This window comes from Chlamydotis macqueenii, chromosome 1 (genome assembly GCF_036417535.1).
Source record: "Chlamydotis macqueenii isolate bChlMac1 chromosome 1, bChlMac1.mat, whole genome shotgun sequence".
Classification (NCBI taxonomy): Eukaryota; Metazoa; Chordata; class Aves; order Otidiformes; family Otididae; genus Chlamydotis; species Chlamydotis macqueenii.
This window is the reverse complement of record NC_141556.1, coordinates 1,935,986-1,962,939: the sequence shown is the minus strand read 5'-3', so window position 1 is coordinate 1,962,939 and position 26,954 is coordinate 1,935,986. Positions and strand designations below refer to the sequence as shown.

At 53.3% G+C, this 26,954-nt stretch overlaps 2 protein-coding genes across 3 annotated transcripts in view; one reads left to right on the top strand and one right to left on the bottom strand.

Moving 5' to 3' along the window:
- The window catches only part of TASOR2 (transcription activation suppressor family member 2), a 40,456-nt gene extending 30,770 nt beyond the window's left edge, over positions 1 to 9,686 (top strand). Inside the window, exons 18-24 of one of the 2 annotated variants that reach the window (XM_086744406.1) lie at positions 155 to 3,745; positions 4,591 to 4,716; positions 6,009 to 6,162; positions 6,707 to 6,812; positions 7,916 to 8,097; positions 8,511 to 8,625; positions 8,944 to 9,686. In XM_086744406.1, the coding sequence (XP_086600532.1) occupies positions 155 to 3,745; positions 4,591 to 4,716; positions 6,009 to 6,162; positions 6,707 to 6,812; positions 7,916 to 8,097; positions 8,511 to 8,625; positions 8,944 to 8,947 (4,278 nt within the window). In that variant the 3' untranslated portion in view covers positions 8,948 to 9,686. Of the gene's footprint in view, positions 1 to 154; positions 3,746 to 4,590; positions 4,717 to 6,008; positions 6,163 to 6,706; positions 6,813 to 7,915; positions 8,098 to 8,510; positions 8,630 to 8,943 lie in introns of those variants that run through there. The other variant, XM_086744416.1, reaches the window with a different exon arrangement.
- A 1,231-nt stretch (positions 9,687 to 10,917) lies between these two features.
- GDI2 (GDP dissociation inhibitor 2) lies at positions 10,918 to 26,790 on the bottom strand. Its single transcript, XM_086744427.1, has 11 exons — positions 26,608 to 26,790; positions 18,208 to 18,315; positions 17,322 to 17,421; positions 15,936 to 16,070; positions 14,849 to 15,047; positions 14,502 to 14,633; positions 13,833 to 13,932; positions 12,693 to 12,864; positions 12,313 to 12,457; positions 12,001 to 12,055; positions 10,918 to 11,925 (listed from the first exon to the last, which is right to left on the bottom strand). The coding sequence occupies exons 1-11, from the start codon at positions 26,650 to 26,652 to the stop codon at positions 11,770 to 11,772; spliced, it is 1,347 nt and encodes a 448-aa protein (XP_086600553.1). The 5' UTR covers positions 26,653 to 26,790; the 3' UTR covers positions 10,918 to 11,769.
- Positions 26,791 to 26,954: the final 164 nt, after the last annotated feature.

The window sequence follows — 26,954 nt, the reverse complement described above, 5'->3', positions numbered from 1 at the left end:
TAGAGAAAAACTGAAATTAGTGGCCTCAGATGCTGTTGGAGTGGTTGCAGTCGCAGAGTCTGAGCGTTTAAAATACCTGCGTCCTCCTGCATGGATTTCTCAGCTCCTGCATTTGCCTCCCTTGAAGATTAACCTCTGAATTGTCTTGTTTCAGGAGGAGCTGCCCAAGGAAGGACAGCCGGACGCTACGATCGCCCCCAGCCCTTCCGATGAGCTTGGCGATGCTGGCAGGCCCCCAGCTGTGCCGGGCAGGGAAAACCCATGCGGCCAAGCCCCGAATTCCGGTACAGCTACCTGGAGCGATGCACTGAGCGCACTGCGTGGACGTGGAAAGCAGCAGGAGAGCAGGTGGGCAGCAGGGTCAGGGGGTGGCCCTGGCCCTCCTGAGGACAGAGAGAGCGTGGAAGATGCTGGACAACGTACGGAGGTTGAGGACAGTGGCTGGGCCACCAGCGACGGACCATCGTGTGCCTGTGATTCAATGCCCTTAGACGCGTGTCTCGAAAGCACGAAGCCCGATGGAGCTGGTGGGGAAGGGGAGGAATCACAAAAGCCCTTCGGACATCCAGAAAAAGAGGAGGAAGAGGTGGATGAGGGAAAAAAAGAGAAACAGGACTCTGAATATGAAAGCACAGTCCTCGGGGCTGTTGATTTAGCATTTTCTGAGAGCGGTGATGCTGACGTGGACGATGAAGACAGCGAGGAAAAGCCAGTGAACTCAGCGTGTCCCAAGGACTTGGACATTCCTGGCGAGGGCCCTGTGCCCAGCCCTGCTGCCTTAGCATCCCCCTGCCCAGGCAGATCAACGCCAGCGCTGTCAGATGGGACTGGGACTGAGACTGGCCCTCAAGGCTTTCCTGGTGAGATGGCACCAAGCCTGGACACACTGCAAGAGCCCTGGGAGGCTCTGACCACCCCAGATGCAGAGAGAAACTGTGTTGGTTTGGCACACGCGGTCAGTCCGGTCGCTGGGTCGCCCTGTGACAGCGGATTGATGCTGCCGTCACCATCCGATCCGAGCCTTGTCTGCGGGGCGCAGCCAGACAGCGTTACAGGCAACTTGGAAGCTGCTGGAGAGACGCTGGAGGACCTTGAGGACGGCTTGGAGCAGAAAGACAAGGATCGTGCGCCCTCTGCAGAAAGGTGGGCGCCTACTGGTAGCAAAGCTGCCGGCACAGCTGGCCTGGAGTCACCGTGCGGCCAGGGACTGTCACTAACCTTGTCCCCTGACTCCAGCTCTGTCCTCCTGACATCTCTTGATGGAGCAGCAGATCCTGGAGCTGCTCCAGAGAACCAGGAGGCCATGGCAAGCATCCAGTCTCCATCACAGAGCAACCTGGGAGGGAGCAGCTCCCTTTCCCAAAGTTGTGGAGGCGACGTTTGTGCTGACCTCACTCCACTGAGCACTGGTGAATCAAACCAAGAAGGGAACAAGATTTTGGTGGAAGAGCGGCATAGCAGCCCTTCTGCCAAACGCACAGAGGTGCTGGATGAGTCCGCAGGAGCAGGTGATGGCCAGGGCTTTGCCTTTGACCGTACAGCCTTAGCGGGTGACTCTGAAGCTGGGAGGAGTGGTGATGTGTGCCTCGGTGCAGAAGAGTCCTCCAGGAGTGACAAAATGAACACAGCGATGGTGGCCAACGCACTGCAGGAGCCAGAGACCTCTCTCCATCCCCTCCTGGCATCAGAGCCCTGTTCCTCGGTGAGAGAGGGCATGTCTGCCGTGAAGGAGCACCCCAGGCAGCTGCAGAGCTCCCCAAACAGCCTGTCCCCGCCTACCTGCAGAGCCTCAGCTCCTGCTTCTCCCCCGCAGCAGGACCCTCTCCCCCATGGCGGAGACGCAGACCCCCACCGCCGCTTGTTCGAGCAAAGCAAGCAGGAGTTGGCATTGGTCCTACGCCAGCACGGGAAGCCCTGCGAGCAAGTAGGTGCTGCGGAGCTGAGCGTGGCTGCCGAGAGCCCGGGCGGCTCCTTAAAGCCCAGATGTGCAGAAGAGGTGAAAAAAGAAACGAGTCTGTGCCACTCAGAGCCGGCAGAGAGCTCCCCTGGGGATGTGCTTGTCCCGGGTGACCTGAGAACAGCGCCTCCTTCTCCTCCGTGTGGTCCCAAGGCAGGTGCGCGCAGCGCTGAGCTGGACTCGCTCCTCGGTGTGTACCCCAAGGCGCTCTCTCCTGGCAGGAGCCCCGCTCCAGATCGTGCCCCGTGGTCCTGTTGTTTGGGCACCTGGCCCAGGTGTGCCAGCCCTGGGGACCAAGCGGTGGATGCGGCGGAGAGCCACGAGGAGGAACCCATCCTGCCTGAGGATTTGGAAGAAGGAAGCAGCGTCTCTCTTGCCAGTCCTGCATCTTTTTCGGTGGGGGAGTTGCTGGTGCCGCTGTGCGAGCTGCAGTCTGCGTGCAGCCGGGGCGAGCACGAGCCTGAGGGATCCAACACGTTTGCTGATCCACGCCGTGCCGGCACGGAGGTGGGAGAGGGAGAAATCCCCGCTCTCCCCTTCCCAGTGATGCCATTACACCTGTACAGGGGGCTCTCCGGAGAAAGCTTGGAGCTCAGTGACACTGAGGATCCTTCAGACGCGCTCCCAAGGGCAAAGCAGCCCCCTGACAAAGACAGACGCACGGGCTTGGCCTTTGAAGATCTGTTACGAACTTCTGGTGACTCAGACCAGGAGTGTTTTGGGGGGACTTTGCGGGGGCTTACATCCAGTAGTTCTTACAGCACGAGATCCGTGAATGCTGCAGGCATGAGGACTAACTCTGACTCCTCCTCCCTGAGCTCGACGCACACGGAGGGGCGCAGCGAGGACTGGGGCTCACTGGGTGCGGAGCGGGGCTGGCCGATCGGCCCGGGGGAAACCGGCAGCAGGCACATTCCCCCGTACGTCAATATTAGGGACAGCCAGGGCGTGGCCAAGGACTACCAGAACTTTGTGGTCACCAAAAAGTGCCAGGAGAGGACAGGAAATCTGCAGCCTTCAAAGAGGCGCAGCCACCGTGCGGAGGAGTCTCATTTGTTAAGGTCACTGGTGGGGACTTGGAGGGGTTTGGAGGAAATCACCCAGCGCACTTTGGACATGGAGCATCTCCGTTTCCATTATAAGCTAAAACAAATCCTGAGGAGTGGGAAACCACCCTTTTCTACCTCCAAAAGCATCTTTCCAAAAGACTTTTCTCAGCAGGCGGCGTCTGAGACATGGCCTGCGCGAGAAGCTCCTGTGCCGCCCTCCCCACGGAGCAGGAGCCCTTTGCAGGTGACGATCCTGCCCTCGGACACGTGGCCGAGCGGGCTCGGCTGGCACCAGCGAAGCGGCTGGCGTGGGGACCCGTTTACCCCGTGGCAGGACACCCTGTGCCATGAGAGGAGCGGGGCCAGATCGCAAACCCAGAGCCAAGGCCACGCGGCTCCCTTCCACCTCAACAAGCTCAAATATAAGAATGAGCTGCAGGACTCGTGGGGGGACATCGGTGTCATCCTCGACGAGTACGCCGGGTTCAACAGGGTGATGCTGAGCAGGGCTGACGCGGGGAGCGAGGGCGGAGGGCCGATCCCGGCACGCGGGGAGGCTGCGAGCCGCTGGACGTGCGCGTCTGTCCCCAGGAGGATGGCCGCCTTCGAGGAGATGATCGCCGACCTGTGCAGTACGCTACGTTTCCACCTGCGCAGCGTGGCCAGGGAGGCCTGCGGCCGCGCCGACATGTTCTACCTGGTAGAGCTGGGCAAGGACCCTTTCTTTGCAAGAGTGAAGGTAACAGCCGGTCCCGCTGGCCTGGATGGGGACGGGTGGCCCTGGGGTGACAGCTGGGGGCAGCAGGAGGAGGCACAGCTTGCTCAACCCAGCACGGATGGGATTTGGTTACCTTACGTCAGGAGCCGCCTCTGCCCTCCTGGCTCCCACCGCCAGAAAGTAGAATCCTAGAATCATTTAGGTTGGAAGAGACCCTTAAGGTCATCAAGTCCAACTGTAAACCCAACACTGCCAACTCCACCGCTAAACCATGTCCCCAGTCGCCGCATCTACACATCTATTAAGTGTCTCCAGGGATGGTGGCTCCACCACCTCCCTAGGCAGCCCGTTCCAGTGCTTGACAACCCTTTGGGTGAAGAAATTTTTCCAGATGTCCAATCTAAACCTCCCCTGGTGCAACTTGAGGCCATCTCCTCTTGTTGTATCGGTTGAACATCCCCTGGGCCAAAACACATCGGAGTTCGTGGAGGAGCAGCCCGAACTCGACCACCCCAAGGCAGCTTCTGATTGAGCTCTTGTTTAAGGGTTGGAAACTCGGGGAGGGTGATTGCTTGGGAAGATTTCCTGCTCTGAAATAGCAGAGGCCCAATGCGTGGTACGGTGAGATGCTGAAGGTGGTTTTCTAAAAGGTTTTTGCTGACAAAGGTAAATGGCTGCTTCCTCCTCTGCTGGCTGGAGCCCTGGCCGGGAGACGGACACGTAGGGTCCTTTTGACACCAGGGTGCCTGGTTGGTGTCACTGTAACGTTCCTCTCTCCTCATCCCCAGCCACGTGTGTGCCAGGAGCGTGGCACCGCTGTTGTGAAGATAATTCTCCGTACAAACCTTACGCAATTTTTGTTTCAGACCTTGCTGAAGAAAGACGGCCGCGTGGAGATCGAACCTCTGAGCTTCTGTGAAGCGAAACGCCCAGAGACCGACAGGCTGCTTGTCGTCATCAGGAACGAGGACATTTCTTCGCACATCCACAACGTAAGACCTGAGTCCGTCCTTTTTTTTTTTTTCTACCAGCACCATTTTTGAATATCAGGATCCATTTTATATTTTTTAAGTTTTGAAGGTTTTAAATTTTACGCTATAAATAGCTGTAAGTGTAATTGTCAGTCTCTGCGGATGCGCTGTTCTCTCACTAGAAGAACAGTGCTTCGTGAAGAGCTGCTAAAAACAAAAATTGCAAAACATGAAACCTGTCAGTTCTGCTTTTCTTCTGTCTCTGTTTTTTGATCACCGAATAACATCACTTGGAGGAGCCCAGCTCAAAGGAGTTAGGCTGGGCTTATCTGGTGTCACAGCGCAGTTCAGCTGGGCTTTGGCTCCTGGACTCCAGTGAACATTGCAGCAGGCTCAGCTGTGGGTAGCTCCTCGTATCGCCAGCCGCAGCTTCGGTGTGCTCCCTCAGATGACACCAAACTGGGTGGGAGTGTCGATCTGCTGGGGGGTTGGAAGGCTCTGCGGGGGGATCTGGACAGGCCGGACCGATGGGCTGAGGTGAACTGGATGAGGTTCAACAAGGCCAAGTGCCGGGTCCTGCACAACCCCACGCAACGCTACAGGCGTGGGGAAGAGCGGCTGGAAAGCTGCCTGCAGGAAAAGGACCTGGGCGTGTTGGTCGACAACTGGCTGGACGTGAGCCAGCAGCGTGCACAGGTGGCCAAGAAGGCCAACAGCATCCTGGCTTGTGTCAGGAACTGTGTGGCAAGAGTAGGACAGTGATCGTGCCCCTCTACTCTGCCCTGGTGAGGCTGCTCCTCGAGTACTGTGTGCGGTTTTGGGCCCCTCACTGCAAGAAGGACTTTGAGTTGCCGGAGCGCATCCAGGGAAGGGCAACGAAGCTGGTGAGGGGTCTGGAGCACAAGTCCTGTGAGGAGGGGCTGAGGGAACTGGGGTTGTTTAGTCTGGAGAAGAGGAGGCTGAGGGGAGACCTCATTGCTCTCTACAACTGCCTGAAAGGAGGCTGTAGGGAGGTTCCTAACTTGTGGTAGGACAAGAGGAAATGGCCTCAAGTTGTGGCAGGGGAGGTTGAGGTTGGATATTGGGAAACACTTCTTTACTGAAAGAGTGGTCTGGCACTGGGACAGGCTGCCCAGGGCAGTGGTGGAGTCACCATCCCTGGAGGTGCTCAAAGAACGTGTAGACATGGCACTGCAGGACATGGTTTAGTGGGTGTGGTGGTGTTGGGTTGACGGTTGGACTTGATGATCTCGGAGGTCTCTTCCAACCTTAAGATTCTACGATTCTATGAAAAGCATGTCTGCCTTGAGCAGGTCCCGTGCTTGCTGAAGCTAAAGCACTGTCCGAACGTGGTGTTTGCCGGAGTGGACAGCCCCGAAGATATAACAGGTTGCATGTACCAGGAGCTGTTTCATACTGGTGGCTTCATGGTGTCGGACAACGAGGTGTTGGAAACGGTAACGCTGGGTGAGTCTCGCTACGGCCTCTCACTTGGAGGCAGACACGCGGTGTCGGTTCCTGCTTTAGTAGGGACAATTTTTTTCCCTCTGTTTGACACCTCAGACTCCATCTGGAGTCCAGGTCAGGGCTCCCAAAAACATCTAGGTACAGCGAGGGCCTCCAAGATGGTCAGGGGCTGGAGCAGGGGTTATACAAGGACATTCAGCCTGGAGGAGGGAGGACAAAGGGGAGACCTTGTTTCTGTCTTCAGCTTCCTAACGAGAAGGGGCAGAGAAAACGGATCCGCGCTCCTGGAGACGCGCAGTGATGGGACGAGAGGTGACGGGGACAAATTGCTCTTATCCTGTTAGATATTAAGAGGAAAAAATTCACAGCAAGCGTGTTCAAACACCAGGACAGGTTGCAAATCTTCACCCTTGGAGATATTCAGACCTCACCTAGACAAAGCCCTGAGCAACCTCAGGTGGCCCAACCTTCAACGGGGGTTGGGCCAGAGACCCCCAGGCACCCTTCCCCCTTGGTTACCCTCCGGCTCTCGCTGTCTCCCCAGGCCAGCTGAAGGAGGTGGTGAAGGTGCTGGAGAAGCTGAACAGAAACGGGAAGTGGAAGTGGCTCCTGCACTACAAGGAGAGCAAGAAGCTCAGGGGAGATGTCAGGTAACGGCTCTGTGGTGGCAGCTCCCTCGTCCCTGCTGTCCTCGTCCCCGCAGCAAGGCCGTGCCCACCGTGGTGGAGTGTGCTGGCCTACTCAGTGCACTCAGCGCAGGGACGCAGGGCGAGTTAGGTGCCTCTGGTTGGGTTTTGGCCACTTACAAGATGAATTTGAAGATTTTTGTTTAAATAAGAACTTTTCTTATCAATGAGAGACCATGCGGCTCAAGTGTGGAATTGCTGGATGTCAGCATTTGCGTGCTAGCAAGTAAAGTGTGATAGATATTTTTTTTTTTTTTTAATACCTATATGAGGTGGAGCAGCAGGACCTGGAGAGATCAGATGGCCTGAAACATTGTGCCTTGCACGTGATCTGGGATGAGGCAGAGCTCTGGCAGTGACTTCTCGCACCCCGCTGCATCTCCATAAGGCAATTCCCCGCGCTTTTTGGCAGAGGTGCCCTCTGTGAGCGTTACAGCCGGCAAGGGGTTTGAGGAAAGGCACAAATTTCACTTGAGGAGCTGCACGCTCCAAAACTGAGCTCCCTTCCCACCAGCCCACCCCAGCTCCCGCACACACACACACACTGCTCTGTTCTGTCTGGGCAGAAAACGCTGCGATAAATGGGGAGAAATCGCAGATCCTCTCCACGCTCAGAGAGATCCGAGATCTTTATGACGATAGCATGCAGTAATCGGTTTGAAGACCTGGTTTTCGGTCCTTGTGTGGTGAGGCGTCACAGGAGCTGGAGGTCGGGTGTTTCGTCGTAGCCCGTGAGAGGACTCAAGCTGTGTGGAGCGGATGCTGCCGCGGAGGAAGTGTTTTCCTTGTGCTTATTGCATCTTTTGACCCCGCTGTGGTGGGATGATGAGCGCCGGTCTGTCGGAGCTGCCTGGAGCAAGGGGTCATTTTGTTTTCCTGCCGCGTGCGTGATCCGTACGGTGACCTTGCTCCTGCCGTCTCCGCCCAGTGCGGGGTAGGAGGCGTAAAAACACCCATGAGGCTGGAAGAAGCACCCATCGGGCAGGTCCCATCCTGCCTGCTCGTTCCTAGGGAGGGGAGAGAGGGGTGAAGCCCCTCACCGCTTCACTTTGCCCCTCTCCTGGCAGGGTGGACGCCAACAACCGCAAGAAGCACTTGATCCTCAAATCCTGCCAAGGAGCCAGCCTCGTCGAGGTGCTGCACTACCACGCCTGCGACTCCGCCTCGTCCCCCAAATCCGAGTACGTCAGGTGCTTGTTGAACCTGCAGGTTCAGCACGTCAGCGCCAGGTTCGCTGTGTATCTCACAGGTAAGGACAGGCTGGCGCTGGGTGCCCTCCACCTCCATGAGCACAAACTGGCCTGGGAGGTGGAGGAGGAGGGACAAGGAACGCCCCACTGTGCTCCCGGTTCTGCTAGGATCGCTTATTTGAGGTGTGGGTTGGGTGCAAGCTGATTCACTGCAAGGCAGCGCAGTAAAGGCAAAAGGAACAGATTTTTGGAGCTCTGGTAAATTCCGGCCGTTTCTCGAGCCTGCGGATGGCTTTACGTCATGCTCCAGTTCCGGCCTTGCTGGGCTGAGGCTGTTTGCAAAGCGGCGCCGTTAATCAGCTGGCGTTTGCAGAACGGAATAAGTGCAGTGGGATTTGGGGATATTTTTTCGTAGGGTTCAGAACAACCTCGTTTGCTTGGTTGAATTACAGTGCCGCTTCTTCCTTTGCAGAAAAGCCCAGCGTCAGCAGGGAGGTCCTTGAAAGCAAAGGAATCCTCGTGGCCGACGTCAACACCTTCCTTGGGACGGTGCAGAAAGCAGCTGCCCCGTTTAGGAGAAGCTACTGGTAAGAGGGGAGCTTGGGATTGACCCCTTCTCCCCCAAAAAGTCCGGGAGCAGCTCCCAGGTTGTCTGTGGGGTGGCAGGGGGGGAGCTGGGGTCCAGCTGCTCCCACAGCAGAGCGGGGACCTTCCCCAGGTGGCATTGCTCAGGGCCAACTCCTGAAGCCGTAGCCAGGAGGGCAACAGGAAACATGCCGGCACCGGGAAACGCGCCGGCACCGGGAAACGCGCCGGCGCTTCCCTCGGGGAAGCTCTGCAAGAGGTCAGCGCTGCCCGGCAAGGAGCGGAGCAGAGCAGTAACCTGTGCCACGTCTCTGTTGCAGGTGACGAAGCGAAGCCGCAGCACGGCTCCTCCCTGGGCCCTGCGGCGCTGGTTTGGGCGTCCCTGTCCTCTGCGGGACGGCCCTGACATCTCCGTGGGTCTGAGATGCCGCGGAGAGGTGGGGGGGGGAGGTCAGCTCTGGTTCTGTACATAGAAATTATTTAAAGATGGCAAATGCAAATCCTCCCGGGGAATCTCCTCCCCGCCATCGAGTTGTGTATAGGACAGGGGTTACGGTAACAATACACAGTATAAATTATTGGAGTGTTCTCAAGTGCTTAGTGCAGCTGCTGTTGAAAGAAATAGGAAAATAAATTTAAAAAAAAAAAAAAAAAAGCCGTTTACTTGAAGGTTAGGAGCGATACGATGCAGTAATAACTGCATTTTCCCCAGAGCTGCTGCTGTACATACTGTACACCAGGCGCATGCCGGGGTGGGTGTCAGGCATCTGCTCTACACTACATTTCACGTTGCCCGTGTTGCCTCTTGGTACCGTTTCCCCGCGGGGACTCGCCCGCGTTCCGGCCCGTGGAAGGCGTGTGAATAGCCAGATGATAGGACGCAAGAACAAAAGAAAAAAAAAAAAAAAACCAAACCACAAACCTCTTATTTATGGTAGCTCAGACAAACACGTGCCGGGAATAACACGCCGCATTAAAGCCCTTTGTAAGATACCCTTCCTATCGATGTTGAGGCCACCGTTGTCCTCTTTTTTAAATTTTAATAAAAGGATGCAAGACATGATGTACGTTTTGTGGAGAGTTTCATTAGTAAAACATAAAAACTGAGTTTCACACAGCGCTGCTCTCTGGAGAGCTCTCCCCCCCCCCGCCAGCACCCAGCCGCAGCGGCAGAGGAGAGCAGCTTTCCCACCTTGCGCGTACGCAGAAATCGGTTTTATTCTGTGTTTCCCAGCTTTGAAGCCCAGGGAGGAAGGAAAGTGCGAGCAAGAGTTCTTGGCTGGGCTCACGGAGACTCGGGGCTGCAGGATCAACACCCTCCTGCTGCCCAGGAGGAGAGGTGTACCGAGAGCCAGAGGAATAACGCGGTTACGGAAGCGTTTAGGGGAAGGAGCTGGTTTTCCACGGGCATCGAGAAGAGACGCGAGTGTAGATGTTGAGCACCGAGAGCAGCTCGAGAGAAGAAGCACGAGGGAGAACGGCCCCAGCCCCGGCTACGCACCTCGCTCCAGCGCTAGGGGCACCGGGCTGCTGGCAGGCCCCGGCGGCTTGAAACGGAAAGGTGATTCCTGGAACCGGCGCGGAGGGAGAGGAAGTGCCAAAAGCCCCTACCGCCAGCGAGGGAGGAAGGAAAGGGGCAGCCGCCCGCAGGTTTAGCGCAGCGCCGCTCTGCGAACGAGATGTGGTCAGAGATGCAGTTCCTCTGCAGCAGCAGCAGCAGGAGCGGGGCAGAGCTGTGGCTGAAGGGAGGGATGAACCCTTTACCAGCAACGCTACCTGGCCGAGCGTGGCAGCTGGGAGCAGGAAAAAGCTGTTTCATAGCATTTTTTTTTTTTTTTTTTCTTTTTCCCTGGCACTTCGCATCGCTGTACACCTGCCACTCAACAACAGGATTGCTTCAGGCTGCAAGATCCAAACCAGGGGATCAAGAGAGCTCACTTCTCACTCAGAGAGCACTCCGTGCCCTGCAGAGAGACGGAATTATTTACCACTGCTGCAAGCAAGCGCTATTTTGGGATGTAGGCGCTAGGGGGTGGCTGCAGGGACGGAGCAGGCTTGTGCCTCCCCACCGCTCGAGCCACAGCGCCAGGCCGTGTGCTGCTGCATCTTCTCCCCGGCCAAAAGCAGCCCGGAGAGCAGCTGGGGCTGGGAAGCCCAGCCGAGGAAGCCCGAGCCTGGTTTCTGGTAGGAAATGCTCTGCGCCGCTCACGTTTCAACCCTGGCAGGCAGAGATCCAAGGGATCTCAGGAGCTGCTGCTCGTACAACTGAAGTGAATCAGACCAGAGCACAGGACTGGTTTCCAGAATTTGGCTTTACTTCGCAGTACAGAAATCATTTGGAGCCTTCAGGAGACAGGAGAAGCACAGGCTCTGTCATATCGATACCGCAGTGCCGTTTGGTCCATCCGAGAAGCCACCAGCATACAGAAAATACTTCCACATCTTGCCTGCTCTGTAATTTGTTCTCTCAATTTTATTAAGATTAAAACACAAAGGAGCCTTAGGCACAGCTGTGTCCCAACCGATGTAAACAGTTTTAGAAGCTTAAGTGGAGGTTAAGTTCTGTGCCCAGAACTAAGCCAACATTTGCTGCTACAATAGATGTGGGCTTTGTCCATAATACAACTTGCCACAGAGTTAGATCGATGGGAAGAGACTTTTAGGGATGCTGTCCACAATAATGGAGTGCTCAGTTTTCTATTTTCCTTGATATCAGGTTTGAGTGACAACCGTCACAGCTACTAGCTCACCAGAAGCACATAATTGTGAAGGATGTTTACGAATGGATTAAAAAGACAAGGTAAGACACAGCTGTCAATGAGTTATTTCAAATCTGCACCAACGTCTACGTCTGCAAGAAAAAAAAAAAAAAAAAAAAAAAAAAAAGGTTCAGTCTGCCTTTCGCTTACGAGGTTAGTCGTTAAATCAGTCAGTAATTTGCCAGATTCTGGACAGCAGCCCTACTAGAATGAAATAATTAACACATGATATCCAAAAGGGGAACATTACCAGTGCAGTACTCTTCAATCTCTCAGAGATGGGATTACAAAAGCAGGCCTTACAATATTGAATTTCATACAGTGTTCATTAAGTTCCTTATATATTCATATTAGCCGATTTTAATTTCTCCTAATTAGAGATTCTCATTACTGCTGCTCCTCCTCCCCGTAGATATCGTTCTTCTTGCGTTTCATCTCTTCAAAGTCAAACTCTGATCCCATCATCCTCTTATAAATATCTTTGATGTCATCGCACGTCGTCTCAAAGTGAGTGGTGGCGTCGTAGGTGCGAGAAATGAAAATCTGGGAAGAGAAGCAGCAGTTTAGCGTCGAGCCCCTCTCCTCACCCCCGCAAACATGAGCTCGGCGCTGACTAACCTGGCTTTCGGTTCCCAGATCAGTTGGTGCAAACAGGTCACTGATGCTAACAAACCTGGAAGGAGGGGAGAGAAAAAAAAAAAAAAAAAAAAAAAAAAGCTTCAGAATGGTTTTAGAGCATCGCTGAGCATCAGGATGGCAGCAAGAACGGCTGAATTAAAGGGCACTGCTCTGCCCAGTGCGTAAGCCCAGGTGTTTCAACACCTCTTCGCAGCCAAACGGCCTCCAGACCCCCTCTGCCTTCACTCCCCAGGCCTGAGCGCGCGCAGAGGAAAGGTGAGAAAGAGGACAGGAGGCTCCTCAAGGGCTTACTTCTGCTCAATGGGTTCCAAGAGGTCCAGGGCCGGCTTGATTTCCTTCTCTGGGTCGGCAGTTTCCACAGTAGTGCTGGCGATGGCGATGTACTTCCCCTGCGCTGCCACGTTGTGTGCAGAGGAGATCATGCAGACGTAGATGTCTGGGGAAGCACATCACAGCGTGAGACCGCATCTGAACGAGTTCCGCCCTTGCCCTGCAGTCCTACGTGCTCTCAGTCTCTTGGCCGAGAGGCTTGGACACGAGCAGCCCTGCGGGCTCTCCAAAATTCACCTTCCTGTGGCTGTGACAGCTCCTGAAAGCCAGCAGGGCCCTCGCCCCCCCTCCCAGAGCACCCCTGTGCCCCTCTCCCGCTTCCCCTAGGTCGTGGCGCTCACCTGATTTTCGGTTGACCTGATTCTGTGGAATGATGATCTGGCACGAGTTGGCATCGTTTGTATTCTTGATTGGGTGGCTCAAGATGCAGATTACCCGAATCACTTGGCCCACCTTTGTTACGCGGTCCGAGACGTAGCTGGGGTCGCAGATGAGCTGTTTGCAGCGAGCAACCTGCGGAGACAGACGGGCCTCGAGTGACCACCACGCAGAGGCGCGGAACCAGCTGCTTTCGGGGAAAACCGAGAGCGGTTTGAAGCGGCTGTTCCTGCATCAGGTTCTTATTTCACTGCCAGCAGCACGCTTCAGCCTGGGCAATCCAAATCTCAGCACGTGACTCTTAAGAGACTGCACGGAGCTGTGTGATCGCTCTGTCTTCCTTCCCCTCGCTGTTTGGTACGTAGTTATTTCTAACCACTGCAGAGTCCAGTCTTTCCAGTCTGGGACCATAACTTTCTGCGGTCAAGGCTGAACCAAACAGGTAAGAATCGCCCGTTTCACACTAGAACTCATTTTTACAGTAACAATTTAATATTTGCCCAATTTGAAGCCTCAGGGCAGCCTGCACTTGAGCACATCAGTCTCTAGCATGGATTATCACCTCCACTGCTGGCCAGGACACGTCATCCCCTATCCAGGGGGACACGTTATTCTACCAGCAAGTGCTAAACTGTCCCGCAAAGCTCCCGCTCCAGCTGGGAGCACATGTACAGCTTCCAAGCAACTCGCAGCACTCTCGCTGGTTTTATATTGCCAGGTGGAGAAGAAGCTGCAGAAAGGCTGTAAGTCAGGTCTACGAGCAGCTAATACTTAATGTCAAGGACGGAGCTGGTTCGACACAAGCAAGCAGCTCCTCTCCAGTTTAGCCAGCCTGATTTATTGAGAAGACAACCTTGCCACCCCAGGAGGACTTCATTCCAACCCCTGGAGTAGGACTGGACCGTACTCCTCACCAGGAAAACATCAACGCGTCTTAAGCGAGGGGGCACAGGGAAAAACAGCGCCAGCGAAGCAGTTTTGGTCACAGGGCTCTGGCAACGGGGTTTTTCTACTGCATTCGTTCAGATCTGTGACCGACAGCCTTCATTTTGAGAGGTGAGATGCAGGGTGGGGAGGAAGGAAAGAACTGGAAGCTACCGTACCTCCCCTTCAGACTTCACACCAACCACTTTGCCGTTTTCTATCACAATCTCTTCAATGGGCTTGTTCAGCATGTAGGTGCCTCCGTAAATAGCACTTAGCCTGCAAAAGCAAAGCCACTTCAGCAGGTTCCACAGGTGCGTTTTTGGTTTTTAACAGCCCTTCCAGCCCCTTGTTTCCGCTCCACTCGGACAAACCGCACGTTAAGACTTCAAGCTCTTCAAAATACACTGCTTAAACATCTACGCAGCAGATGCTGCCTGCTGTTCTTCCTGCAAGGCATCAGCTCGTACGTGGAACAAATTACAGGCGCAATTACATCCAGCTAGAAAGAATCTGCTTGGTGCAACCCAGACAGCCCTGCAGCGTAAGACCTGCAGGTTACACCACGCAGGCAAATTTGGCTTCTTGGATAGATGACGTGCTGCAAACAGCATCTCTGAGCAAACCCAGAACTACCACCGCCAACAGGAATCGCGGTAAATAAGCCCAGAAAGAAGCAACCTCACATGAAGGAATCGCTTCTCGATTAAGACAATGAGAGAACCGTTAACAACCGCAGTATTTTTATGCGGCGTCACGTTCTGGAAGTGCGCGCGCGCACTGATTCCACGCAGCCAATTCCCCCACCAGAGCTGAGAAAATACTGGAGTCCAAAACCAAATTCTCACCTTGCAAATCCCTGGGGCAGCTCTCCGAGGCCATAGAGGGGATAAAGGTAGGGGCTTTTGCCGTATCTAGCCAGCGACTCACTGTAGAGCTTAATCCTGTTGATTGTTTCTTGGCACGGCTGATCTAGATAGCTGGAGAGAGCAGACACGTGATTTGCAACGTTTCACAAACCAAGACTCACAGCACAATACTCTCAGAGCAAAACATTTACCACTCGTGAAGCTTCCTTCCCCACCCGCCGGCTGCTCCTGCCACGTATTTCCCTGGAAATTCCCTTTTAGAAGATCCTACCCTCAGCCCCAGCACCCCAGCTGATTTGGGGGGACACAACTGAACCCACACTTACTCGTCAGTCCTGTAGAGCGCGAGGGCGTGGCCCGTGAAGTCTATAACATCTTGGCCCAGGTCAAACTTCTTATACACGTCGCGCATGGTGGTCTTCTTGGGATCAACGCCTTCGAAAGTTCGGGGGTCGTTCTCATCAAAGTTGGCAACGTACACTAGGAATTTCCTGAAGCGGCGTTTCTCAAACAAGCCCATTAAGCCTGAAACCAAGGTATTTTGTCAGAACTTACACAGCTACTAAATAGTTTTTCCCATTGCCACAGAGTCTCAGAAGTGGGGAAGAACTGCCAAGTGTTTCAAATATCACTCAATAACGTGGAGTTTGGCCTTGAGGGCTAACCAACGTGGCCAAATCAAAGGAATGACCGATTTCTCCACAGCAAACAAGAGTACCTGCCAGAAGAACGGCTCCAACATACAGCAAGCTACATACCAGGAGCCTCATTTGCCGGAGTCGCTTTATCACAAGAATTTTCGGAGATGCTACTAAATTCATCCCGCATCTGAAGCTAATGGACTGCCCTCTGCCAGCTCCTAATGTATTTCACTGCACCACTATGAATGATCAGTAGTTTTATCTGAAGAGTGAAATTTAACTAGACAACAATTCAGATTTGAGCTAGGTGCCACATGTCGGAATTAGTCATTCCAATTTGCCCGGCTGACGAATGCGACAACATTTTTCACACACACGATTCCATCCAACGAGAATTCAACATTAAATATTTATGGCAGAGCTAGGAGCATAAGCCCCACATGTAAACCTCTCGAGGGAGTAAAATACTGCCAAATTCTCACCAGACGAGCCACAGAACAGGCAGCTTGACCGGCTCTCTCTGGAAGCTCCAAGAAAACAGTAATTCAAGGCTCAGGAAGCCCAAGGCACCTTGAGGTGTCTGAAGTCAAATGAGATGTGTAAGAATCCTACGCTAAGCACAGCTTGTTACTGCGATGGAGTCTACACGCAGCACCACGTGAGGAGCGTCAAGTTTTCTCTCCTACATGAGATGCGGGTGGCAGAGACCTGTCTTGCCTTTGTTTAGAGATGGCAGCCTCAGGAGGAAACAAAGCAAGGTGCAACTACTCACTGGATGCCAAGGCTTCTGCCTCAGTGGAAGGAACTTTGTAGATCTTTCCTCCCTTGTAGACGAAGCTCCCCTCGATCACCTTGAAGTCTAAGTAGCGAGTGACTTCTGTGTAGAGCAGCATCTTTACCAACTGACCTGGAAAGGAGGTTGGGCACGAGTCAACCAGCTGGTCGGTAGCCAAGAGGAGGACAGCGCTTCTCGCAAAGCAGACGGTTCTTCCGACAGAGCAAACCCTTCAACGGCAGCACCACGCTCAACCCACGCAGCTCTTACACCTTTGTGTACCAGACGGGGTGTGGCAGATACTCACTAGTGCAATTATTAGGCAGTTTTAAGGCTTTCTTACAGGCAATTAACAGCTTCCTTGTCATTACTCCAGCTTCCATCAGTCCTCTCAGTAAAAGCGATCCTGCAGCGTGTTTATTTGCTGCAGAACGCTGCTGCTCATTGCTCCTTGTAGTTCACTCACACTCAACGTGACAAACAAGGTCACGTCTTTGACCACAGCAGCTCCTCATTCTCACTGTTCAGATCTAGCACAGCCTGCATATTAATTGTCCAGTTTACTTGCCACAAATTAGCCCCTGGCTAGTGCCAACATATGCCCGCTGACCTGTCCCCACCCACCGTCACATCTCCAGAGGGATGCTGTCCCGTAGAAACACACCACAAGGCCTGTGCAAGCTGAGAGTAAGCCGAGACTAGAGTAACCAGACCTTAACTGGAATCTATAGTCTTCCACAGTGCTAACCTTGAGCGAGACTGGCACTACACAACACACCTATCCCCTCGTGCTTCAAGGGCAAGAGATTCCAGGAGCGAGTGGTTGGTATTTGGCAAAATGAGCTGTCCCTGAACTTGTTTGCATGGATAACCACCTCACCAACAGGGGATTTGGCCCAGAGCTGTCCCAGTACTGGAACACATAGATTAAAGAATGAGGATTTGTAGCATCAATAAGGGATGACAGAGTCTGCAAGCCATAAAATGGGAACAAAGGGGATTAACAGTCACCATGGAATCAATCGTTTCTTCCTAAGCCCTGGAAGAATAACAACGCACAAATACATGGCATTAGTTCTGGCTAGAAATGCAAACACTTTCAGAGAGAACGTTGGAAAACGGACATTCAAACCTTCCAGATGTGCCAAACTGGAGCCACCTTCTGAGTCTGAAAGGTTCCCAGCCAAAACGAGTCACGGAGCAGAAGCTGTGGTGCTTCTGGCATAAAGGCACGCAGATCAGCTCGAGTGAGCTTTCCACAGCTCTTTAATGCTTCAACAAGTTCACGAAGAGCTAGCTGAAGGGCTGTTTATTCGATTACAGCACTGAACGCTAACGTCGGCGAAGCTTACGAGGCAGATTTGGGAGCTCAGTGTCGCTTACCGTTAGCCATAAGGAATTTTGGAATTAGGTCCACGTTCCAGTCTCTTCCTCGCCCCATAGATTCTGGTGGAGTTCCCGGTAGATTAAACCTTTTGTAGAGCTTCGGAGAGAATACAAAACTTATTATAACAGAGGAAATATCTACGGGTGTAATTTCTCCCACACATGTACACACTTTCCACTCCCACATTTCCCCAGCTGAACATAAGCTCCTCACAGCAAGCTTTTGGCCGGCGTTTCAGCTCAAATTTGACTTTTGAGGCAATACACAAAGCGCATCCAGTAAATTCTTACTGGCAATCTGATCAAAACATCTACTTCAGGAGAGGGCAGGCTCCTCCACATACCTAAATCAGACTCTCCAATAGAAATATTTAACCCGGTTAAGCAGCAAGGGGAGCAGTGATTTCCTGACATCTAATTAATCGGCCACACTAACAGCTTTGGGGGCTTGACGATCACAGGGCGCAAGCTGTAAAGCGAAGAAGATGGCACCCATCTGGCTGGAAGAGCTCACAGACCAAGGACCAAGCGTAACCTCAAGGCACTGAGAGCACAGAGCATTTGTCAGGCCAGCGTTCGCCAGCAAGCGCAGCAGCCGAGGAGTTTTAAGATCTCTGAAAAGCCAACAGTTTTACTGTTCGAATGCTGCGTGCTTGAAGCTCAGCTGGGAACTACAGAAAACAAGTGCTATCTACTAAGTATAAACACACGCACTGGTTTCTCCCCCACTATCATCTGGTGTGGAAATGCCATAAAACATTCTTACTCAAAGGAAATCCTTAAGGGTAATTACTTCAAATCCACCCCTAGGATGGCTCGAAATAAAGCCCCCTTTATGTGCCTGGGGAGGACACAACAGGCGGGCGTCAGCCTCCGTACTCACGTCCTCCAGGGGTGTGATGGATGCGCTTTCCCCTCCGTAGTACGAGTTACGATCCATGTGAAGGACTTTCTTTCCATTCACTGACATGATCCCAGAGAGGATGCATTCCTACAAAGAGAAGAAATGAGAAAGGATGCAAAGGACACGTCAGTTGCATTTCAGCCTCCTTCCATTTTTTGTAACGATGCGCTCTCAACGAGCATGTTCTGACAGCCTACTGCCTGCCTGGATTTGAAGGTACCTACACAGTCCTTTGAAAACAAACACACCAGTTGCCTCACTCCAGAATTAAGACAGGCATGCTGAAAGATTTCTATTTGAGACAGATTAACCCCTTACTAGGTTTGCTGTCTGCTCTGGGCACGTCAACCAAGACGTTTGGTTGGCTTGCACTCCACAACCAGCACCTATCAGGGCTCCTCTGAGGACATTTCTGGGAAGTTCACACATTTGGGGCAGATTAAGAGTCATCTATACTCCTAAACCAGCAGCTGTCAAATTAAGGATGTTCACAGAGAGGCAGCACTGTCATTTATGGGTGACACCAGGAGCATAAAACCTTGCCTTAAGGGACTCCAGGTAGTCTCCTCAAAACCTTAATCTCTGACGTCTGCCACGCTGGGACACACAAGAGAGTCAACAGCTGCTCTTAGACAACAGAGGTAGCATCAAGACTAAATTAAGCCATTTGGGGGCTTTATCATCTCAGCAGACACTTTGCTATCCTTGCTATGTACCCACTGGCATTAAAAACACCGAGATTACTCTGAGCAGCAGATCAGCCGCTAAGTCTGAACACAACACCAAGAGGCTGAGCCTAATTGCAGACAGACACAAGTCGTAGCTTGCAGAACCAGCTTAGGACTTGCACAGCTAAATCCCCATTAAAACACAACTTTGCAACTAACCCGGTCACCAGCTCTGGCATTCACAAGTGAAAACTTGAATACCTGCACGCTTAGGACTAGCTTATTGCGGAAGACTGATCTTTCCTGCTCTGCCTCAACTCTCTCCAAAGGCAGAATTACACCTGCAGTTGTGTTCTTGTTCACCATCAAGGACAGATCTCATGTTATCTTTCATTCAGCCTGTAAAGCCTCATATCCAGCTGCTGAGAGATGCCACCACCGCACATCTACTTGCCCAGGAGCAGAGGAGTCGTTCATTCAAGAGAAACAGCAGCTTGGCCCTCCTGGCAGAGATCCACGTCTCTGCGAGAGCCTTTGTCTTTACTCCACACGCATCTCGCCCGGCGGAGCGCTCAGGACTCTCCTCACGTGTCACTTCCCCCCCATGCTGTGGCGTGTAGAAGGTTTATTTCAAACCACGTTACGGCAACGCTGGCCAATACGGGTATCGGTTAACGCACGCAGCCAAACCACAGTTAAAACACAAAAAGGCTCCCACTATATATCGTTTACATGACTTGCAATTCCTAACTCCAGTAAATCCTTGGCGTAAAGGAAGCTTTTAAAATAATCTTCAACTTCACCAGCCAAAGACCTTGCAGGAAGGAGTATTTTGTTCTAAAGCGCCTCAGTATCTGTAGGTGCGCGCATGGTCGGGAGGGATCGCCGGCGTGAGGACTTGCTGTTCTCACGCTTCCAGGTGGCAACGGGGAAATCTTCTCCACTGGGAGAGCAAGGCACAGCCAACCAAGTTGTTACCCACCAGGATGCCACAGTTATTCAGCCAAGGCCCCAAGGAGCAAAGCTAGAGCTGCCTGCCTGCTGCATGGCAAGAATGGGCCGCTCCGAGTTTAATCCCTGAAGCTGTGGGTGATTTCAAGGCTTCACGGTCATCACGTGGATTGTGAGGAGAATTAGCCGCAATACTTCCCACAAAAGCTCTCCACGATCCCTCAGCTGCTCCGTCCAGCGTCATACCATCTTCCATATACTCCAGATCCCTTGTGCCCTACAAGACCCCTCCATTTTTTTCTGCACAGGCTGAAGCAAGCAGACACAGCCGCACTAAACCCTGTGCTGAGACACTACTGGAGAGTGCCACGAGCCCTACAACACCAAGGAGCTGCACAACTGAAAGCAGAGGTGGCTTTCATGGTGGCAGTCAAACCGTTAATGATTTACCACATGCAACGTGGGACTATCACACCGAGCGCATCACCACTAGTCAGCGTGATCTCCGTTAAACTGAATTTCACAGAGCTCTACGTGAGGGCTCTGGTTTGACTCTCTGCTCCAACTTGCGGTTTTATCCCCTCTGGAACATCTTCCAAAACCCTGGCTCACCAGCTCTGCCAGATGGTGGTACAGGACTGCCAGCGTCCACGCTGGAGCTGAGCCACCAGGAAGCCAACCAGGATTTCAAAACAAAATAAGTATCGATTGGAGGGATGGTTACAGTAAAAGCTGCAGAAGCTACATTCTTCAGGCCAGATGTCAGCTGATTTCCTTCCTCCATTTAAGGAAATTTCAAAGCTGTCTTCTCAGAACAGCTCACCCATCATTTTCCAGTCGGCGTGTATCCCCTCTACAGGTTGCTAGCATCCCCCTAGAGCGAATTTGGGTACTGGCAGAAAATATAAGAAGCCTTAAGTACCTTTTCCATCTCATTTCATACCCATTAATATGGGCACGGAGGTGGAGGCGTTACGATACTATTTTATCCAAGGTTCATTTAACAGGTTCATTGTATCACCCAGGCTCCTGCAGAGCCCCGAAGCGCTGAAATCCCACGCAGGCCTTTCACCGTCGCTTCCCTTTGCAGGCGACGAGGCAATCGCACGGCCATAAAACACACGAGAGACACAACAGATGTATCCTCCCAGCTCAGCAATTCCTTTTGACGGCCGCTGGCTCTACCCATCCACGGGCGCGCGAGGCTGCGTCTAGGAACCGCTTGATACGTCATTATGTCGTTTGGGTCAGGGAACAAGGCAAACAAACAGCCTGTGCCGATAAGGGAAGGCCTGGTGACACTTTAGACTGCAAATAAAAAAGGGGAAGCGTCAAGAGTTGAAATCTGTGGCTTTCTGGCCATACTATAAATATCAACCTCACGCCAAAGGGTAAAACTGAGCAGCTGGTAGCAGCAAAAAGGGCACCAAAACACAGCAGGGAGAGCTCCAGGTATCCAGCCGGGGTCAGATACAACCTTCGTGCAAATTACAGTCACGTTGCGCTGCTATAATCCACCGCTTCAGCCAGTTCAGGTTACGATGGGCTCCCGAGAGCTCCCGTTGTGTTGCCGAATGAATGACAGAGCAAGTCTTGTAGCGATCGATGTCGTCTGCAGCACCGCTCGGCCGCTTCAAATGGCCAGAGAGCACAGAACCAACAATGTGTATCGGAAACAGAGGCAGCACATTTGATAAAAATCCATGAAAAAAATAGGAGTAAGGGGTACCTCTGAGGTACGGATGTTTCTGTGCTTGCTTAAGACCATCAGCTCTTCCCTTGCTCGCCTGAGCTGCTCACAACAAGACCTTCTGCACACAGAAGCCTTCAGGAATGAAGGGACACAGTAGATTTACATGGATTTTCTCCAAGTAGGGCGGCAGTTCAGGAAGGCTCAGACAGACCAATGGAAACTCGAGCCAGCGTCGGTCCATCTAACAGCGCTGAGGGGAGGATTCTGCACAAAACATTTAGCAAAATCCCTTCGCCTTTCAGAACGGGCTCTGGCACCACAAGAGCTCTTGCGTAGAAAGGCAGAGCCGTGTCGTGCTGAGCAAGAAGTTACACGCAGCTCGTTAGCATCGCCCAGGCTGTTCCGCCTCTAGTATAGGTCGGCTATGTCTACCACGCCGGACTCCAACCAGCAAGACTCGAAGCTCCGCTTAGCCATACGAACTGCAAAAGCAAACCTGAGCAATCCCCTCAGCTAGCAGGGGATGATACAAAGTGATGACACCCCACTCGGTCCTCGCGGTCACTTTGATGTTATTTAGGCTCTTTAAGCAACGAGGCCTGCGGCTTTACGATTAAATATATCTTGAACCAAAGAGTTTGGCTGCTCTGCTCCCGCAGAAAGTGAATCTGTATCTTTGCGATGGATTTATATAGCTTTAACGCGGCGAGGCAGCTGGCAGGTAAGAAGCTTAGTTCAACACGCTGCTGCCTGCAACCAGTGAAACTCAGCAGGAACATGGTGGTCATCTACTGGGGCTGAACAAGACGGGTTAATTACGCCCAACGTTCACACCAAATAACCCACGTTGTCTGGAGCACAGAAAGCAGATAACGAACGCCTGTCAGAGGGCACAGCATCCCACTCCCAAACGTCCCGGTGAGCGAGTACCGAGCCTTTTCCAGACCAGAGAGGTGTAAATTAAGGTGAAGTGAAAAGGCAAGTTTGAAAATAAAAACACTAGGTGTTCTCCAGCCTGCCGATTACCGCACCAGATTAAAACCGAATTTGTGCGGTAGCTCTGGAGAAAGATGCTGCCTAATATGCCGCGCACGACGCACCTAGCAAACCAAAGCCAAGGATCTTAAAGTCTCGAGCAACTTGGAGGAGCCATTCCCACCAGCACCTCCAGGATGCGGCAGCTGGAAGATCTACCCGCTCACGTGCTAGGGCAGCCAGACCCACCACCACCACCACCACCACCACCACCAGTGCTTTCCAAGATACCTGCCCTGTAGTCAGCGCACCCGGCCTGACATTTCACCACCACTCAACGCGCGGAGGGATCAGGAGGAACGTAGCGCTCTCGTCAGAGCGCTACGGCATTAATTATACCTCGTGTAAGTGTGAAGCTGTCGTATCAGCAGTAATTTCAGGATTAAAGATGCCCTGAGATTATTTTTCTCCATAATGCCAAGACAGATCTTTACAAGCTCGGCACTGCAATGGGGTCTCCCGTTTGCATACATAAGGGAAAAAGTGAAAATATGCAGTGCCATTAATCCCAGTCCTAAAGCTGCCTGAGCTCTTCGTTACTGGTTGAAGAGGAGATTAGCACCTGAAATATGCACGTTGTGCTTTCAGATTCTTCAAAAGTGGAATTTATGTATGCGCTCACGCACTTTTGTAGCGGTGGCGCTGCAGACCCAGCCAGAATGACCGCTGCAACAGATGCATTTGTGGCTCTTTTACAATTTATATTTTCCTCTTTAAACCAACAACTGAACTTTCACTTTGGAAGGAGAATGAAAAAATCCCTCCAGATCAGCAGCCGCTCGCTGCCTCTCCCAGATGGTCTGGATTACAGCTATTTTATGGGCTCTGTACCAGTGATGGACGCTGGGACAAGGCAACCGGTAACTCTCATGGGATAAGACACAAGATGGGCACAGCCCAACAGGTGGCCTGGCAGAGGGGTGCGGCATCTGAGTATCTAGCAAACAGGACCTCCATTTAACCTCATTTTGTTCAGGTATCATCAAGATCAGTACTTCAGGTACAAGTCAGATTGGATGTAAGGAAAGAATTTTTTACACTGAGGGTGGTGGAGCACTGTCCCAGGTTGCCCAGAGAGGCGGTGGATGCCCCATCCCTGGAAACATTCCAGGCCAGGTTGGACGGGGCTCTGAGCAACCTGATGTGGTTGGAGATGTCCCTGCTCCTGGCAGGGGGGTTGGACTGGGTGGGCTTTGAAGGTCCCTTCCAACCCAAACCATTCTGTGATTCTAAGTCAGGCTTTTCAGAGAGGAGACACTCTGAGCTACATCAATAGCCTGATGGGACTTCAACACCACAGCCCACTTCTGCAAGGGCCAGCTTTAAGGAACGGGTGGTTGAAAACATCATCACAAGTTTCATGACAGCTCAAGGCTCTTTGGAAAAGGAAAGAAACAAGTGAACGTGTTTACACGGCACGTCTTCCAGTTCCTTTTCCTCAGGAAGTCTGACTCTACCAGCACTGGTACCAGACCACAGTTGGAGGAGCAACCTTCAAGCTTCCAGTTTGATGTCTCATCTGACTGGAGGAAGTTCTGCAGCCCAGGCTGAGCCAGACTCCGCTCGGGCACTACTTGCCACCCAAAATGGTTGAGCCAACACCGTGCATTTTAGGATTGGGAACGTCCTGCACCAGGACATCTGGTTTCCATTCACTTGCTTTTCCACACAAGCTGCTCAAGCGGAGATGAAGTCCATCTTGTTCTAACTGGTATTTCAGGGGTAAAGCCTGCACATCAGAAGCAAAATAAGCACTCCTGCACGCTCTCAGGCTCTGGAGTTTGGTCAGCACACCTTCAAACACGGCCGTAATTTATTCCTTTTAACTCAACTGCTGATCATTAGCATTTTCTTGTCTTAAAAAGTGATTTCACAAGAGGCCTTTTGTCAAATTTACACTGGCATTTGTCAGTTTGAGATTAAGCACCCTGCTTACCAACTTGATACCACAGCTCACTCTAAAGCATAAATTAACATTTTAATGGAGCTCAGACCTATTGGAGGCCCCTTCTCTAGAAGCTCATTAGATTTCACCCCTCCAAAAGTCCATTTCTCTGCTTGGGTGAGCCAGAGATCGGTTTTGGGAGAGACTGCAGCTTTCCCTATCAAAAGGAAGAAGCTTTTGCCTCCTAAGTCATTCCTGCTACCTCAAAGGAAGAGCCTTTAGAGAAAGGAATGAAAGCAACCAGGAAAGTTGGGCTTACCCTACGGCAGCAGCCGGGGAGACGCTCCCACACTTTGCACATTTTCTTTGCGCCACATCCTGGTTTCGTTACCATTATTCCCATACTGGAAACAGGAAGATGATAAACCACATCTGCCTTAAGCAGCCGTGCCCCAGTCCCGTGTCAGCGGACACGATGCCTCCGCCACTGTGACAGCCCCCGGCAATCACGGCGCCAAAGCCACAGTAGGAAGCGCAAAGATTTCTATTTACAATTACCATCATCAGGGGAAGTGGGGGAAATCCCCCACGGCCAACCCCAAAGATATCTCTTTGTCTAGCCACCTCTCCCCATTAACGGGGGGGTGGGGGGGGGGGAACAAAAGCAGGAAAGACCATTTAACAGCGAGGAAAACCTCCTATCCACCATATTGGATTTTCTTTCCCCCTTCTTCACACAATGCCTCTTATTTGTAACCTGCAATCCGCCCTTCAGCCCCTACTAAACACGCAGCAGATAAGCTAGCGGTGGCCCCAGGCATCTCCCCGCTTCGAAGGAAGGCAGGAACCAGAAGAAATCCTCACCAGCAAACCTCACGGGCAGCGGCACTGCCATTTTTTTTTTTTTTTCCCCTCAGCAGCCTGCAGCGCGGGCTGCATCCTCCACAATAGGACAAAGCCCCACCATGGCTCACCCTCCTCCCTCCGCCGCACCCCCAAGTGCCATCAGCTGTCAGCTTTCCTCAGGGATGAGTGAGATGAAGCAAAAACGCAGCAGAGGATATTTTTTGGGGATGGGGGGGTGGAGGGAGGGAATCAGACAAATTTGACAGGCGTGGAGGGCTCGCCCGCCTCCCCATCCCCCTCCTGCTGCAGTCAGGGCTGGATGAAGAGCCGAAGGCTGCAAAGGCGGAGCGGGGAGAGGAGGGGGGGGATAACCAGGTCTGCCTCCACCCTAAGCCAGGCTCAGCTCCGGGGAGGGCATGGCTCGATGGACCTGCACCTCGAGTTTGGAGGTGAAGGGAAAAAAAAAAAAAAAAATAATTTAAAAAAAAAAAAAAACCAGGCAATAAATCCCCGTTAGCATTTTATTGTCCGTCATCCTCCGCCCTCCCTCTGCTAAACAACTGCATTTCCTGGGGCCTCCCTCTCATAGGCAGCACGGCAGAGGTGGGGGGGGGGCATCCAAACATGGGGGTCAGTTAAAATCCTATAAAAACCAGAAGCCAGCCCGAGGGTCTGGTTAGGGATATGGGGAAAAGGACCCAGGTGGCCGAGCTGGGGGTGAGGAGGGATTCAAACTGGGTGGGGGGTAGTGATGGAGGGGGGTGCTATGACAATTCAATGAGATGGGGGAAGGGACCTAGGTTTCAGGGAGGGAGGACAGGGACCAGAATCCAGGCACCCTACGGTAATATTTGGGGGGGGGGGGGGCGGGGAACAGCAACCCAGACACACCAAGGTAATATGGGGGGGGCAGCTTAAGCCAGGGCTGGGGGGCTACGATAGAGGGGTGACAGAAAAGGACCACAAGGTCCGAGCGAGGTGTGTGGGGGGTGGCTGGCGATCAGGTGAGAGATTCGGGAAGGGACCCCGGTACCCAGGGGAGGGGACCAGGACCCGGCTACCTGGGGGAGGGGGGGTCCGCAGACCCGAGGCATCCTAAGCTGAGGTGGGGGGGGGGGGATGATAATCAGGTGAGAGATGGGCAAAAAGGACACGGAGGGGAGCGGGGATCAGCACCCGGGTGGGCCCTGGGGAGGGAGCCAGAGGCAGGCGGGGGAGGAGGCGGGGGGGGGGGGGGGGAGCCGTCAGGGCGGCGGCCGCCCGCTGCAGGCCCGAGGCCCAGGCGGGCGGCTCCTCCTCACCGTCAGGCCGGTGCCCAGCACGATCACGTCGTACTCCTCATTCATGGCGGCGCGGGGGGGAGGGAAGAACGGGGCGCGGGGGAGGGCGTCTCTCGGGTGTCTCTCCGCCGGCCGGGGCTGAAGCGAACCGGGCGCTGCGGGGCCGCGGGAGCGGGAGAAAATGGAGCCGCCGCCGTGAGCAGACCGCGCCGGCAGGGGGCGGAGCCGCACCACCCCCGCCCCGCCCGCGCGCCTGCCAATCACCGCCCGGCACCGCCCGCCATTGGCTGGCGGAGCCGTCACTAGTGGGCGGGAGCTTGCGCCTCGCCGACGGCGCTGCCACCGTGGTGGGGGGCGCGGCGCGCATG